General features: G+C 36.1%; 1 protein-coding gene across 1 annotated transcript in view; it reads left to right on the top strand.

Annotated features, from left to right (window-relative positions):
- The window catches only part of LOC123528898 (gamma-tubulin complex component 6-like), a 42895-nt gene that overhangs the window by 9995 nt on the left and 17751 nt on the right, over window positions 1-15149 (top strand). The window contains exons 3-12 of the mRNA XM_045308968.2: window positions 1128-1261; window positions 2589-2716; window positions 3102-3193; window positions 3908-3956; window positions 7239-7423; window positions 7837-7882; window positions 8627-8808; window positions 12772-12979; window positions 13558-13741; window positions 14319-14430. Of these exons, the coding sequence (XP_045164903.2) occupies window positions 1128-1261; window positions 2589-2716; window positions 3102-3193; window positions 3908-3956; window positions 7239-7423; window positions 7837-7882; window positions 8627-8808; window positions 12772-12979; window positions 13558-13741; window positions 14319-14430 (1320 nt within the window). The remainder of the gene's footprint in view (window positions 1-1127; window positions 1262-2588; window positions 2717-3101; window positions 3194-3907; window positions 3957-7238; window positions 7424-7836; window positions 7883-8626; window positions 8809-12771; window positions 12980-13557; window positions 13742-14318; window positions 14431-15149) is intronic.

Genomic DNA, 15149 nt, shown 5'->3' on the forward strand with positions numbered 1-15149 from the left:
AGAAGAAAATTGCGAATTCGATTACAGTATTTCAAATAAAAAAATGTCTTAGCTGTTCCTTACGATCTATCATAAATAACGTTTGTAATACGTTTTTTTTAGATGTCACGAGTGTGTTATTATTACGCATCACCGTTTCCTCTGCAAATGGTCTCGATGACAATTCGTAAAACAAACTTCAACTTTCTTCGTATGTTGGTAAATGTTTGGGTCGCTCGAAACCATGGATAACTCGAGCATTTTGCTCATCCCCTTGCGACCTCGAGCGAGCGGTGTTTCACTGTAGTAATAGATACTAGAGCTGAGAACATAAAGAATTGTTGCCCGCAGCCTGTTTGCATCTAGTAACAGATACTAGAGCTGACAATATGAAGAACTGTTGCCCACAGCCTGTTTGCATTGAATAACAGTTTCTAGAGCTGACAACTTAAAGAACTGTTGCCCGCAGCCTGTTTGCATCTAATAACTTAGAGCTGTAATTTCAATGTCAGTTTTTTATGTTTTGTAGAAAAAAAAACCTTCAGAATTTCATGATAAGTGAACTTAAATGATACTATCATGAAATTGTTGATATTCTTGAGGACTAATATTTGTAGATTTTGTGGTTGATTAAATCCATGAAATCAAATTGCAAAAAAGCATATAAATTCCCATTTTTTATATGTGCAAATGTCAAAATCCATGAATTTATATCCCAATGAAATAGTAATTTTGGATAAATACTGGATACAACACTAAATACATGAAATTTCATGCCAAGAAAAAAAAATGATTTTACAGTACATTTTAAAACGTCTTGTCTCCGCATAAATATAATGTTCATGTAATTCACAAAAGATTAGTTATGATGCAGGAAAGGAGGATGTTTAACCCTTACTTACCATGCTAAATTTCAATGATGGACTGGTCCATCTTCCATTTTGGACAGTACCATTTATCATTTAAAGGGGTGTTTACTGAAAATTTACTGACTGAATAGCGAACAGTGCAGACCATGATCAGGCTGCATAGATGTGCATGCTGATCTTGGTCTACACTGGTCGCAAAGGCAGAATCAGTTGTGTCCAGCATGGTAAGGGTTAAAAGTTAAATATCTTAGTAGACGATTTTGCTATTCTGTTTTACAGGCATGTAAAACACAGTGATGGAGATGTTATAGAAAAGGTGAAATCAGAATACAGCTGGCTGATACTATCACTGCGGAAGAGACGGAGATATGATGATGCTAATAGACTTGAATCTCTGCTCTCTAAACTATGTGGTAAACCTATCTGTAGTCATAAGGGTTTCCAAACTTCACTAAAGGTGTAAGGTTGCAAAGTCTGGTCTTTATTTTCTAGATCGAGGTCACAGACTAGGGCACTCCACTTCTGACATTCCTATTTTTGGGGGAGGGGGGATACTTAGAGTTGCCCTTGTCTGCAGGGTTTGAATTTAAGCTTTCATATTCGTAGAATGCAAGTACACTTTAAAAAATGCGTGCGACTTTTGCCCAAACTCGCAAAAGTAGAAATTACAACAGTTTTAATTTCTTTAACTTTCAGTTTCGATCTTCTTATGCATTTAATGATGATGTTTCACAGAGTACGCTCCGATTGATGACGTTTTTTCATAGTGCATGGACTGTTTGCAGACTTTGATTACGCAACACGGTAACTACCATATGCGCACGCACAGTATTTGGTGGAAACCCTCCTTTTGTACTACACACGCTTACCGGTAGTATTATGGAGGACAGAGCCTTGTTTCCGCCCAAAACGGTTGAACAAAATTGCGACTAAATTGATAAATTGTGAGTTGAAAGTGCAAAAAATTGTTAAATTCTAACCCTGATTGTCCGTATGTCCATCTGTTCGAATTTGTGTTATTCATATCTCAAAAAGAATTTGACCCAGAGTCATCAAACCTCACATGATTGTTAATCAGCATATCTTAAAAACAAATCCACCTAGAGTCGTGAAACCATTTGGAATATTAGCCAGCATGTGAATTTGTGGACCTGAGTTTTTTGGGGATTTTTTTGTTTTTTGTTTTTTTCACTTTGCAAGGCAAGAGTTATCGCCCAAGACTTAGTCAAACAATAGAAGTTTGTGCCACTTGTAAGTGTCATAATGTACATGACATAGAGTCATAAAACATTACAGGATTGTTTTATAGCCTATGAAGTTTTGCACCGGGTGTTGTCTTTGGGATTTTACTCAGCTAGGCCAGAGTTATGGTCCTTCATTATTGAAAAATACACATAAAGTCTTAATTTAAAGTTCTTAAAAGTTTGTGTTGCAAACACTTTAAAAAATGTTTATCCTTGAGTCATAAAACCAGGTACAGTGATAGGTGTGTGTGTGGGAGGGAGGGGGGGACCTGTGTCCTAGTTTTTCTGGAGTTACAACCATTTTTTGGACTTTATGTAATATAATTTTAAGTGTTTTCAATGGGCATGTGTCATATAATGTTGACAGCATTCTTGTTTAACTTAATGCAGTTTTTTGTTTGTTTTATTAGTAAGTTTATGTATTTGCAATCAGTAGGAGGTTCCTTGTTGTAGTTGCTTTTTACAGTTGTAACTTTTTTCTCTTTTTTTTTTTCAGACTCTGATGATAGAGACAATGTGTTTTCTGTGTTACAAGTTCTGTTAAAGTTGAAGGACACAGGATCTGCACAGAAACCACAGGCTATAGGTCATGAAGAAGTTAAACTTCCAGTACAACCTAAACGGGTATTACTTTTTTGACAGTTTTGACAAAGGTCTTTTCACATAACTTTGACTGCTAATGTAAAATGTTTTTATCTGACAAGACAGTACACAAAATCTCTTGTCACAGGATTTATTTTGTTAACATGATGATGCTTATTTTGTTAACATGATGATGCTTATTTTGTTAACACGATGATGCTGTTAATGCCAATTTATGTTTCTGTGCGAACTTATATATTGAAATTAGAAGTTTTTTTTTAAATAAAGTTTTTTGCTTTTGTGTATATGCATGCTTTAATGTTTTTTGGTTGTTTTTTTTGTCATTTGTTTTGTAGAAATAAATCTGTGGTAAGGTTTAAGTGTTTGAAAATATCTGTTGTAAATATTGCTATGGTAATATTTATAGGGCTACGAACCAGTGTTGCCAGAGGGCCCACTCTGCTATGGAGATACACAGATAATACAGCCAGATAGATTCCATTACATGCATTATCCAAGGTCTGTTACTACTTTCAAATATTTAAACTTCAGTTTACAGAAAAGAAATGTGCTTAACCCTTAGTCTGCTGGCAGCAGATGATTCTGCCTTTGCGACCAGTGTAGACCAAGATCAGCCTGCACATCCGTGCAGTCTGATCATGGTCTGCACTGTTCGCTATTCAGTCAGTAAATTTTCAGTGAAAACCCCTTTGAATAATAAGTGGTACTGTCCAAATTGAAAGATGGACCAGTCCATTATAGAAATATAGCAGGTTAAGGGTTAAATGTTCAGTAATCTCATTCGGTTTTAGCTCATTTGAGTCTTATGTAGTTTTAAACATATAAGAGTCACAGTTACAACCACTTTCTGGGAGAACCAGTGCTTGATTAAAAGGTGCTGTGATTGTGTCTACAGATTGGCTTGAACTGGGAACCTCATTGATGGACTGCTGAACATGTTATCTAAAAGGACACAGTTCTTATTAAAAAAACTGGGTGCTGTGCTCAGGCAAAAATGACAAAATGAAACATCTTTCATTGACTGGGAATACATCATGAGATGACAATTAATTTTTGGGTGTATCCCTCATTAGTAGGTAGGCCATCATAAAATCATTGATAATCTTTAAAAAGAGTTTCAACAAATTTACACAAAATGTTCCTTGACAGTTCCTCTTTGACTCATTTTGACCTTGGCTAGGGGAGTACTTTGTATGTTTTCAAATTTTATAGGTTAGTCTTTGAAGGACAATCTCTGGAAATCATCAACCCAGTAACAAATGTAAGTATTAACATTATTTTGGACATGCCTTTACTCTCATTTTTGTGGTAAGGACAAGGTTCCAACTCTTAAGGTAGTTCTGCACGTTCGGATTAAATTATTTTCTACAATGTAGAATTTGATTAAACCCTGACTTTCAAAACTTCAGAATATACTTAGAAAATTCAAAAATAAAAAAGATATAGTTGTCTGCTTGATTTTTGTTGAGCCCACTTGCGGAAGCGAAGACATAGTTGTCCAAATGGTTGTTCGGTGTATTACTTCCATGCATCAGTGCGTCCGTCCAGATTTGTTTGTCCAGACCATAACTTTGACATGCATAGAGCAATCTTGCTTATATTCAGAATGAATGTTAACCTCAGTGAGACGGAGTGTCATGCACAAACATCAGGTTCCTATCTCAAAAGTCAAGGTCACAGTCGGAAGTCAAAGGTCATGTCAGATCTTGTCTGGCCCATAACTTTGACTTGCATTGAGGAATCTTGTTTATATTTGGCATGAATGTTAACCTCAGTGAGACAGAGTATAATGCACAAACCTCAGGTTCCTGTCCCAAAGGTCAAAGGTCACAGTTGGAGGTCAAATGTCATGTCAGATCTTGTCCAGTCCATAACTTTGACATACATTGAGGAATCTTGTTTATATTTGCCATGAATGTTTAACTAAATGAGACGGACTCTATCTCAAAGGTCAAGGTCACAGGAGACATATTGTCTGTGGGCATCTAGTTTATTATACTTATTTGAAAAATTACTGTAGATACCCATGCGTAATGCGCACCCCCGATTTTAGTTCAAAATCCTGGGAAAAAACATTTTTGGTCAATTTTGAGGTGGATGGAAAACGAAAGTAGAGTTTACATCAACACCGGTAATAGATTTTACCTCTGCAGCGGAGAGCAGCATTGGTCTAGCTGTACGGTGGATTTTTATTTTCTCAAAAATAAACCTAATAAAATATCATTATGTTTGTTGTTTCTTTTTTTAATTAGATATTTTGAATAAAAAGAAAGCAATTGTTTCAGTATTTCAGAATGGTATCTATCAAAATGACATGAGCTTTTCAATTCAAACCGATAACAAAAGGTGTGATCGTCTTTTTGTTACGATCAAATGGCCAGTAATTATCGGCAATTTTGATCTCTGTTAAAGATAATACTCGATCTTTGATAAGTATCATACTATTTGTGATTTTGTTTTATATTTCTTTCATCATGCCGTTGTAAAAAATTTACAAAATGCTAGCTACATTTTGTTTGAAACAATCTTTACAAACAGTTGAAAACATCAAGTAAATCAGAGCTTTTATTGTTTTAAATTGTTTCAGTTGATATTATATGATTTAGAGCTATGTATTATACATGCTATTATCCGTCAACTTTCTACCGTTTTACTAACATGGTAGAGAATTCTCTTCTTGTATTATACATTGTCTATATTAAGTATTTCTATAAAAAGCTGACTTAATTTTTATGTGCTTACTTTTTTATGTACATTTGAGCTGCACCATGAGAAAACCAACATAGTGCATTTGCTACCAGCATAGATCCAGACCAGCCTGCGCATCCGCGCAGTCTGGTCAGGATCCATGCTGTTCGCTAACGGTTTCTCTAATTGCAATAGGCTTTGAAAGCGAACAGCATGGATCCTGACCAGACTGCCCGTATGTGCAGGCTGGTCTGGATCCATGCTGGTCGCAGATGCACTGTGTTGGTTTTCTCATGGCAGGGCTTATTAGCTCGACTATTCGAAGAATAGTCTAGCTATTCTACTCACCCTGGCGTCGGCGTCGGCGTCGGCGTCACACCTTGGTTAAGTTTTTGCATGCAAGTACATACAGCCATCAGTGAAAGGCATATAGCTTTGAAACTTATTTCTTCTTTTTCTAGGTCAATTACCAACCTCTCTGGGTCCAGTCCCATAACTCTGACATGTATTTTGAGCAAATTATGCCCCCTTTTGGACTTAGAAAATTTTGGTTAAAGTTTTACATGCAAGTTACTATCTCCAAAACTAATGCAGATATTGATTTGAAACTTCACATGTGTCTTCGGGGTTATAAAACTAGTTGATAGCAGCAAGTCCCATAACTCTGACTTTCATTTTGGCCAAATTATGCCCCCTTTTGGACTTAGAAAATTCTGGTTAAAGTTTTGCGTGCAAGTACATACAACTATTTCTAAAAGGCATATAGATTTAAAACTTATTTTTTCTTTTTCTAGATCAATTACCAACCTCACTGGGTCAAGTCCCATAACTCTGACATGTTATTTGAGCAAATTATGCCCCCTTTTAGACTTAGAAAATTTTGGTTAAAGTTTTACATGCAAGTTACTATCTCCAAAACTAATGCAGATATTGATTTGAAACTTCACATGTGTCTTCGGGGTTATAAAACTAGTTGATAGCAGCAAGTCCCATAACTCTGACTTTCATTTTGGCCAAATTATGCCCCCTTTTGGACTTAGAAAATTCTGGTTAAAGTTTTGCGTGCAAGTACATACAACTATTTCTAAAAGGCATATAGATTTAAAACTTATTTTTTCTTTTTCTAGATCAATTACCAACCTCACTGGGTCAAGTCCCATAACTCTGACATGTTTTTTGAGCAAATTATGCCCCCTTTTAGACTTAGAAAATTTTGGTTAAAGTTTTACATGCAAGTTATTATCTCCAAAAATAATGCAGATATTGATTTGAAACTTCACATGTGTCTTCGGGGTTATAAAACTAGTTGATAGGATCAAGTCCCATAACTCTGACTTTCATTTTGGCCAAATTATGCCCCCTTTTGGACTTAGAAAATTCTGGTTGAAGTTTTGCGTGCAAGTACATACAGCTATTACTAAAAGGCATATAGATTTGAAACTTATTTTTTCTTTTTCTAGATCAATTACTAACCTCACTGGATCAAGTCCCAAAACTCTGGCATGTATTTTGGGCAAATTATGCCCCCTTTTGGACTTTGAAAATTCTGGTTAAAGTTTTACATGCAAGTTACTATCTCCAAAACTAATGCAGATATTGAATTGAAACTTCTCATGTGCCTTCGGGGTTATAAAACTAGTTGATAGCAGCAAGTCCCATAACTGATATGCATTTTGGTCAAATTATTCCCCCTTTTGAACTTAAAACTCTTTTGATATTTAACTTTTTTGGGTAATATTTTCCTGCTTCTGGGTCAATATTTCGAATAGTCGAGCTTGGCTGTCTTACGGACAGCTCTTGTTTTTTGATATAAATGAAATAGTTTCTAAAGTAAACACTTGGTTTACATTTCTAGCTGTGTGAGCAGCTTCCAGGGTGTGGTCTATCAGGCAATGGGTTCTTCAGTGTTGGCAGTTGTCTTGGAGACCTGCATGAGCAGATAACTACACATACCTTGTTTGGAGGGTTGGTTCAGGGAAGGGTTAACTCCCTTGATGTAAAACTGGATATTCCAGAGCTTCCAGAGGACCTAGATAACAAGTAAATACTTAGCTTTAAAAATAATGTCTGGCATAGTGGTTCAGGTTGCTGTTATTTCATAACTCTGGAAAGGATATAGAATTCCATTATGTAAGGAAGCCCAGGAAGCCCTTTAGCTGGCTCCCTCGACATCGATGTCTACGTAGTGGATGTTGTCGAGAACCCCCATTGAATTTGAAGTTGAAAGAAGGTTGGGTTTCTTTCTAGGAGCCAGCAGCCCCTTCATGAAACAATTCACAGAGGAGTAGTGAAAACTTGGAGTATTTCCATACTACCATAATTATTTGTGAGAGCTATCTTTGTTGTTTTTTTGTTTTTTATTTTAAACATTGTTATCTGTTGTGAGATATTACCTCATCAGTATCATTCGCTTTCCCGTTTTCTGAAATCTGACTGTTTACATATTTTTACAGTTTACTGGAGACCAGAATTCCAAAGTCAGTTTCATCTTATAGTAATGTAAGTAAATTTCTAAGCATAATTGCAATGACTGGTTTTTTTTGGATATATATATTTTAACTGTTTTGTCATGACTGTCTGCTATTACCAGATTTTTAATACTTGGTGTGGTGGACATTAAAATAAGGCAGTTGAAGTTTCTGATTTGTTTTTCTGCAGTTTGTCTGACTGTTTGAAATTTGTTAACTTCAGTTTTATGCAAAGTATACAGAATGAAGATGTAGAATAAAATTTAGAATGTTAAAGTTCAAGAAAATATGTTTAAGAAATTGTTTTTAACCTTTTGCCACAGTTGTCATATGCTTGAATTATTAATTGATAATTATAGGTTATTAGCTTTGTATCGGGAAATATGCACAAGTTCTTCAGCGGAAATACTGCGCCACTAGGAGCGCAATATTCTTCCGCTGAAGAATGAGTGCATATTTCATGATGCAAAGATAATAACCTTTTTATTACATACGCATGTACACGTATAAATATTATGTAAATATCATATATATGTTCAATAGCCTGAATAGGATTGACAATACTGAACTAAATAGAAAAAAATAGTGCAACAACACACACTGAATTACGTCACGCACCCGATATGAAATTCAGGCGTCAGTGTATGGAAAGATATTGACGTTTCCGGTACCAGTGTAACTTAACGGGAAATAGAAACAAGTATGTAATAAGACATATTATCTTTTACTTCTTTATGTGCACCACATTTACTATGTTAATATTTGTATGATACAGGACTTGGTTGATGAGGGTTTCAAGTCCCAGGAGGAGAGTTTAACAAGTTCCACAACTGGTGAAGATATGCCAGATGAAGTCTCCTTTGACTCTGTGTACCAGTCAGATTACGACACCAGCATTTATGAGACATGTCTCACTGAGAAAATATCTCAGTACTATACTTGGGAAACCGTTGGACTGTAAGTCTTTTGTTTTCAATGTGTAACATTTTATGCAGATCATTGAATATCTACAATGGAAGATTTGCTTGCTGTGATCAAGAAATAAATCACAGTCCAGTAATATTCATTTGAGTATGGAATACATTGTAGTGCTTAAAAACCATGTATTTCATATCCTTACAGAAATAGCTGATATGAAAACAAGATGCATGTTAACAAACATGACCAATCTAACATTGCTATTTCAAGGTTTTCAGGTATTTGAGCTCAGAAGATTTCATAAAACTGAACAGCAATAGCTGAATATCTTAATCTGGTATTACATATATCATAATACATTTGTATATAGTTTCAACAGCACATTTGACTCGTACTGTATATTGGGTATAGTCTCACTTAGGATGTAGAATTATTTAATATGAGGAAGCTTTTCATCTTTCTTGTGGAATATCAGTGCCTCAACTAAATGGTCCTCTATGCCTAGAATAATGTCAGAAAATACACCAGGCATTTTCCATTCTAACATTTGGAAAGTTTGCCATATAACCCAAAATGTGACAATTTGACTGGTAACAGAACAAATCAAACAGTGTCAAAACTTCATGAAATTCTGAAACATGAAATAACAGAAGTCTATACTGTAGGCGTACATTTATTAGCGCGGCAAAAATTTAGCGCAAACGCAATTTTTGGTGAAATATCTAATTAATGCGTGGACGTGAATTAGCGCTCTCGCGAGACAGCTAATTTCTAATTTTAGCGCTGTCCGAGATGAGGCTCTCGGAGATTTATGGAGATTCACAAAGATTTTCGGAAATAAACTTAACTGTCGGCAATTTTTATGTAATGTGTTTCTACTGTAATTATACGTCATACTGATTATGAAATCAACTTTTATCACTGTTAGCGGGCTAAAGAAGGTACGATTTATTTGAAATTATTTATTCAAGCGAAATATCAAACAAAGTTTCCAGCGCTGGTACAGTGATGAAATTGAACATGCCCTCGCAGAAGGAACCGAGATTGAAAATCTTGACGTAAACTTAAAATTGAGTAGTCTAAAGCCTATCCATGCTGCCTGGCTGGTCGATGCACACAGAAATGTGAAAAAAAGAATCAGTCAAGACTGGGTGGCGCCTTACAGGTCTAATGGACCAATCGAAAACATCCGTTAGCTAAAATCTTCAAAACATGTACCAAGTATGACTTTAAGATCGTGTGCCGTGATGATACTTGTATTTTTTCAATGCTACTTTCAACTGTGATGTAGCTTTTTTACGTACAATATGTAAAATACATATAATATTGTAATAATAGTAATAATAGTATAATATGTATACTATTGCCTACGTAACTGTATTTTCTTCTTGTATTTAATTATAATAATCTGCGTGTTTTATATTCTGTATACTAGTTATAATTGCTGAAATAAATCAAGATTGTCACACATTTTAATCATTGAATCCCCTTTGTCCTACATGCATTGTGTCTTAATACAAACATTCACACCTTTCCGTAAACAAGCGACTGCAACAACGGACATACCCGAAGGTGATATGGAAATCGATAACAACTTGATTAGATGAGAAAAAAACACAAACTACAAGCTTAAAAATCTTATTTTGCATGATCATATATTTAAAATAATAATATGAACAATAAACAGGAATATTATACGAACCTTAAAATATTATCAAGCAGTGTAACTAGTGCAAACTCTCAAGAGTATTTATTTGCAAAAGTTCGAAGAAAACATCATATAATGAAAATGTACATGAAAATGCTTGGACAAATGAATTAGAGCACGTGCGAAAGCGCTAAAAGCGCTGTTATTAGTACACCGCTAAAATAAGTAAGCCTACAGTAATCATTCCAGGAACTGATTACGCGACATGTTGGCTCAGCCTAAAAGGTTGATGATTGTTAAATAGTTGAAACTATGGGAAAAATAGAGAAAGAATGTAATACCACAGAATACACTGATGCTGTTGTTATTAGTCCCCTACTGGTTGAAAACCAGTTTCGGGGACTATAGGAATGCACTTTTCCGTCATTCCGTCATTCCGTCCGTCCACAATTTCGTGTCCGGTCCATAACTCTGTCATCCATGAAGGGATTTTAATATTACTTGGCACAAATGTTCCCCATGATGAGACGACGTGTCATGCGCAAAACCCGGATACCCTAGCTCAAAGGTCAAGGTCACAATAGGAGGTCAAAGGTCAACAGGGCTTTTTTTCTGTCCGGTCCACAACTCTCCCATCCTTGAAGGGATTTTAGTATTACTTGGCACATATGTTCCCCATGATGAGATGATGTGTCATGCGCAAATCCCGGACCCCTAGCTCAAAAGTCAAGGTCACAATTGGAGGTCAAAGGTCAACAGGGCTTTTTTCCTGTCTGGTCCATAACTCTCCCATCAATGAAGAGATTTTAATATTACTTGGCACAAATGTTCCCCATGAGGAGACGACGTGTCATGCGTAAAACCTGGACCCCTAGCTTAAAGGTCAAGGTCACAATTGGAGGTCAAAGGTCAACAAGGCTTTTTTTCCTGTCCGGTCCATAACTCTCCCATCTATGAAGGGATTTTAATATTACTTGGCACAAATGTACCTCATAATAAGACGATGTGTCATGCACAACTTTCAGACCCCTAGCTCAAAGGTCAAGGTCACACTTAGCAGTCAAATGTTAACATAGCATGAACAGGGTCTGTTTCGTGTCCGGTCCATAACTCTGACATTCATTCAGGGCTCTCGCGACTCGGCGACTTGAGCGAAATAGGCGCTCTAGAACTTCAAACTTCGCTCAGATCTAACCTCAAAGCGAAATGCAAGTCGCCCGATTTTCTTTGATTTCCGCACTCGCTAATTACTGCTACCCAGACTGTTGACAATTTGCACCGTGTCATAATGAGTGTCGAATACACAAACACATTAAGGGATTTTAATATCACTTAGCACAAGTGTTCCCCATGATGAGACGACGTGTCTTGTGCAAATCCCGGACCCCTAGCTCAAAGGTCAAGGTCACAATTGGGGGTCAAAGGTCAACAGAGTTGTTTTCCTGTCCCGTCCATAACTCTGCCATCCATGAAGGGATTTTAATATTACTTGGCACAAATCTTTCCCATGATGAGACGACTTGTCATGCGCAACACCCAGTACCCTAGCTTAAAGGTCAAGGTCACACTTTGAGATCAAAGGTCAAGAGGATTTTTTATTTTCCGGTCTATAACTTTGTCATGCAAAGCAGGATTAAGATATCAGTTGGCACAAATATTCCCCTGGATGGGACAACATGTCATGCGCAAGAACCAGGTCCCTAGGTCTAAGGTCAAGGTCATATTTAGAGGTCAAAGTCAAGAATGACTTTGTACGGAACATTTCTTCTTCATGCATGGAGGGATTTTGATGTAACTTGGACCAAATGTTCACCACCATGAGGCACCCTTGTTTTTAGAATTACATCCCTTTGTTGTTACTATAAATAGATTTTATTGTAACTTTTTTATTACTGGCGGTAGAGAAAAATCCAGACCACTTTTCTGTGGTACAGTATGCATGTTACTTCCAATTTTTAGGTGTATTTTGACCTATCTCTACCTGGTAAAGAGTTTCTTGTGGACTTATATATTTTTTTTTTTTTTTTAAAGATTAATTTCCCTTTGTTGTTACTATAAATAACTTACATGATAACATTTTTATAATCAGCCAAAAAAATTCAATATGAAAACAACTGTGGGTTTTTATATATGCACATTTTAATCCAAGTGTGTTGTTATAACATATTGTATATGTAGTACAATATTGTTTATACATCATTGACATATATCAGTTCATTATGTTATACTGCAGTAGAAAAAATTAGGTGCCTTCCAGTAGGGGACTTTGTATTGCATGGCAATACTTCATTCACTTGGTTATGTTGTTTTCTTCATTTTCTGACATTTTGACATGTTTTTCTCATTTTTTGCAGAGGTCCTGGCCCAAGAACAAAGCCATATTTAACAGAAGCGGGTCCTGAAGCATTTGATCACTTAAACAAGACTATACTAAAGAATTTGACAACAGCATTTCCGTCCATCCGTGTGAGTCCACGACAGGAGATCAGTCAGGAGGAACTAGTCAAGGAGATTTTAAATATGATGATTGCAGTTCCCTCTGTGAACTTCATGCTAGACTTGGTAAATATACTCTGTGAAACAACATAGAGAATAATTGTCACAATAAAACATGTCACCTATATAGCGTAATTACCTTATTTAATAAAGAAGTTCTGGAGTATTTGATCAGGAATGTCAGAAAGTTTCCTTTTGGAAACATGAATAATGATGTTACTTGTAAGTATTTTTGTTAATGCTTAGTCTATGGGCAGTTTGTACAGTTCTTCTGAAAGTTTAGTTTGTAGCTAGGGATGTGTTCTTAAGTTGTCAACTGGTATCAACTAGTTATCATAGAGTAGTTAGGAACAAGCTTAAAGATAAGTGGCTGAAAAATTCAGAAAGTGAAGACATGATTTGCGTAACTTATCAAAGACTGCTTTATTCAGTTTTGTAACAGTCAAACCTGTATATGAGGGTCATAGTCTGGAAGGCCGAATTGTCTTCATTTAGAGGTCAATATTCACTTTCAAATGTTCAAATGTTAATCTGAGGAAAGGGAAGGTGTTTAAAGGCAGATGATATCTGTTCACTGGTATAGTAACATTTAAATGATAATGTAATGCAGTTCACAGGCTCATACTTTAGTTTATGTATTACAGACAGACCAGTGTTTTACAATGCGTGATGGTCTGTATGTGTCAGGAATGTCAGCAGAGGCTGTGCAGAACCTGCTGGATGATTTCCTCACATGCGGCATGTATTTCTATAGACTGGGACTGTTTGCTGCTACACCTGTCATTGACTCATTCTACAGTGCTGGTCTCACCTTCCATGCATTTACAGGTAATACTGTCAATATTCAGGTCGAATCAATGTCTGATCCAATTATTAAGAAACATGTTCTACAAGTTCTAAATTAACATGTACTTTTGAGTGATGATGAAATACATATCTTTTACTATCGACTTCTGAAATTTAATGTTTAAAATATTTTGAATTTCTAAATGTACAAGTGCAATATTTCAACATCTCTAATGTAGGCTTGTTAACATTGCACACTGCAGATAAGATCAGAAATCTCTGTTAGGATTTGTGTATAAGAAGTCAGTTGAATTAAGTTTGGGTAAATTTAAATGTACCTAAAGGTAAATGAAAAATAATGAAAATTGTTATTTTGATACAGTAGATGCTGTGTACACAGACTTTCTTTGGGAGAGTCAGTGTTTGGCCTTGTCCTTTTTTGCAGGTTATATTCTCAAGTTGAATTTAACAGCAAGTGTATTATTCAGATATAAGTATTCTTTTGATCTAGGTACCCCCTGTTTCAAGATTAGTCTTTTTGCACAGCTTTGACTAGATGGAATATGTAAGATTCATATTTAGATGGATTAAACCTTTACTGTTGTTGATCCTGTTTCAGGGGCAGTTCAGTCAGTGTTACATTACTACAGTGGGGTTATTCTGTCTATAGGAGAGGGTAAAACACTTCTGCAGCTGAGAGTTAAGTGCCATAAACTGCTCCAGGAAATCAGGTTTGTATATTTGCTGAACCTTTGTTCTCATATAAAATGTGTTTGACATTCATTCTAGAGGTCACCGGTTTTTGACAGCACCACTTCCTAGGCCTCTCAGAGGCAGCAGACACTCGGATAAGTTTCAAGTTTTCATATGAAACAAATATAAAGGAAATAAAATACAAAATAATGTCTGTTTTGTGAATGGTGTACAGTATGGATCCTGAACAGACTGCGCGGATCCATTATGGTCGCAAATGCACAATGTTGGTTTTCTCATCGTGTGGCTCAAATGACATCAAGGTCATGCTGACTTTAAAAGCAATCACTGTACCATCCCATATTGAGGTCCGTTCTTAGTAACTCAGTTTTTTCAATAGCAGTTGTCACAGTGGCTGCTGGATAAAATGTCTGAACAATTGTCACGTCTTCTGAATATTTGACCCATTTTACATGCCTACTATATGTGTACTTGAAAAAAGTAGTCTTGTCAGGTAGGGGGTGGATAAGGGTAGACTGCAGGAGAAAGCAGAAGTTTATCTGGCAATTTAACCTTTAGGCTGCTGGCGGCAAGTGATTCTGCCTTTGTGACAGACCAAGATCAGCCTGCACATCCGTACAGGCTGATCATGGTCTGCATTGTTTGCTATTCTGTCAGTAAATTTTCAGTGAAAACCCCTTCGAATAATAAATGGTACTGCCCAAATTGAATGATGGACCAGTCCACAAACATTTTA

Source organism: Mercenaria mercenaria, chromosome 13 (assembly GCF_021730395.1).
Source record: "Mercenaria mercenaria strain notata chromosome 13, MADL_Memer_1, whole genome shotgun sequence".
NCBI lineage: Eukaryota > Metazoa > Mollusca > Bivalvia > Venerida > Veneridae > Mercenaria > Mercenaria mercenaria.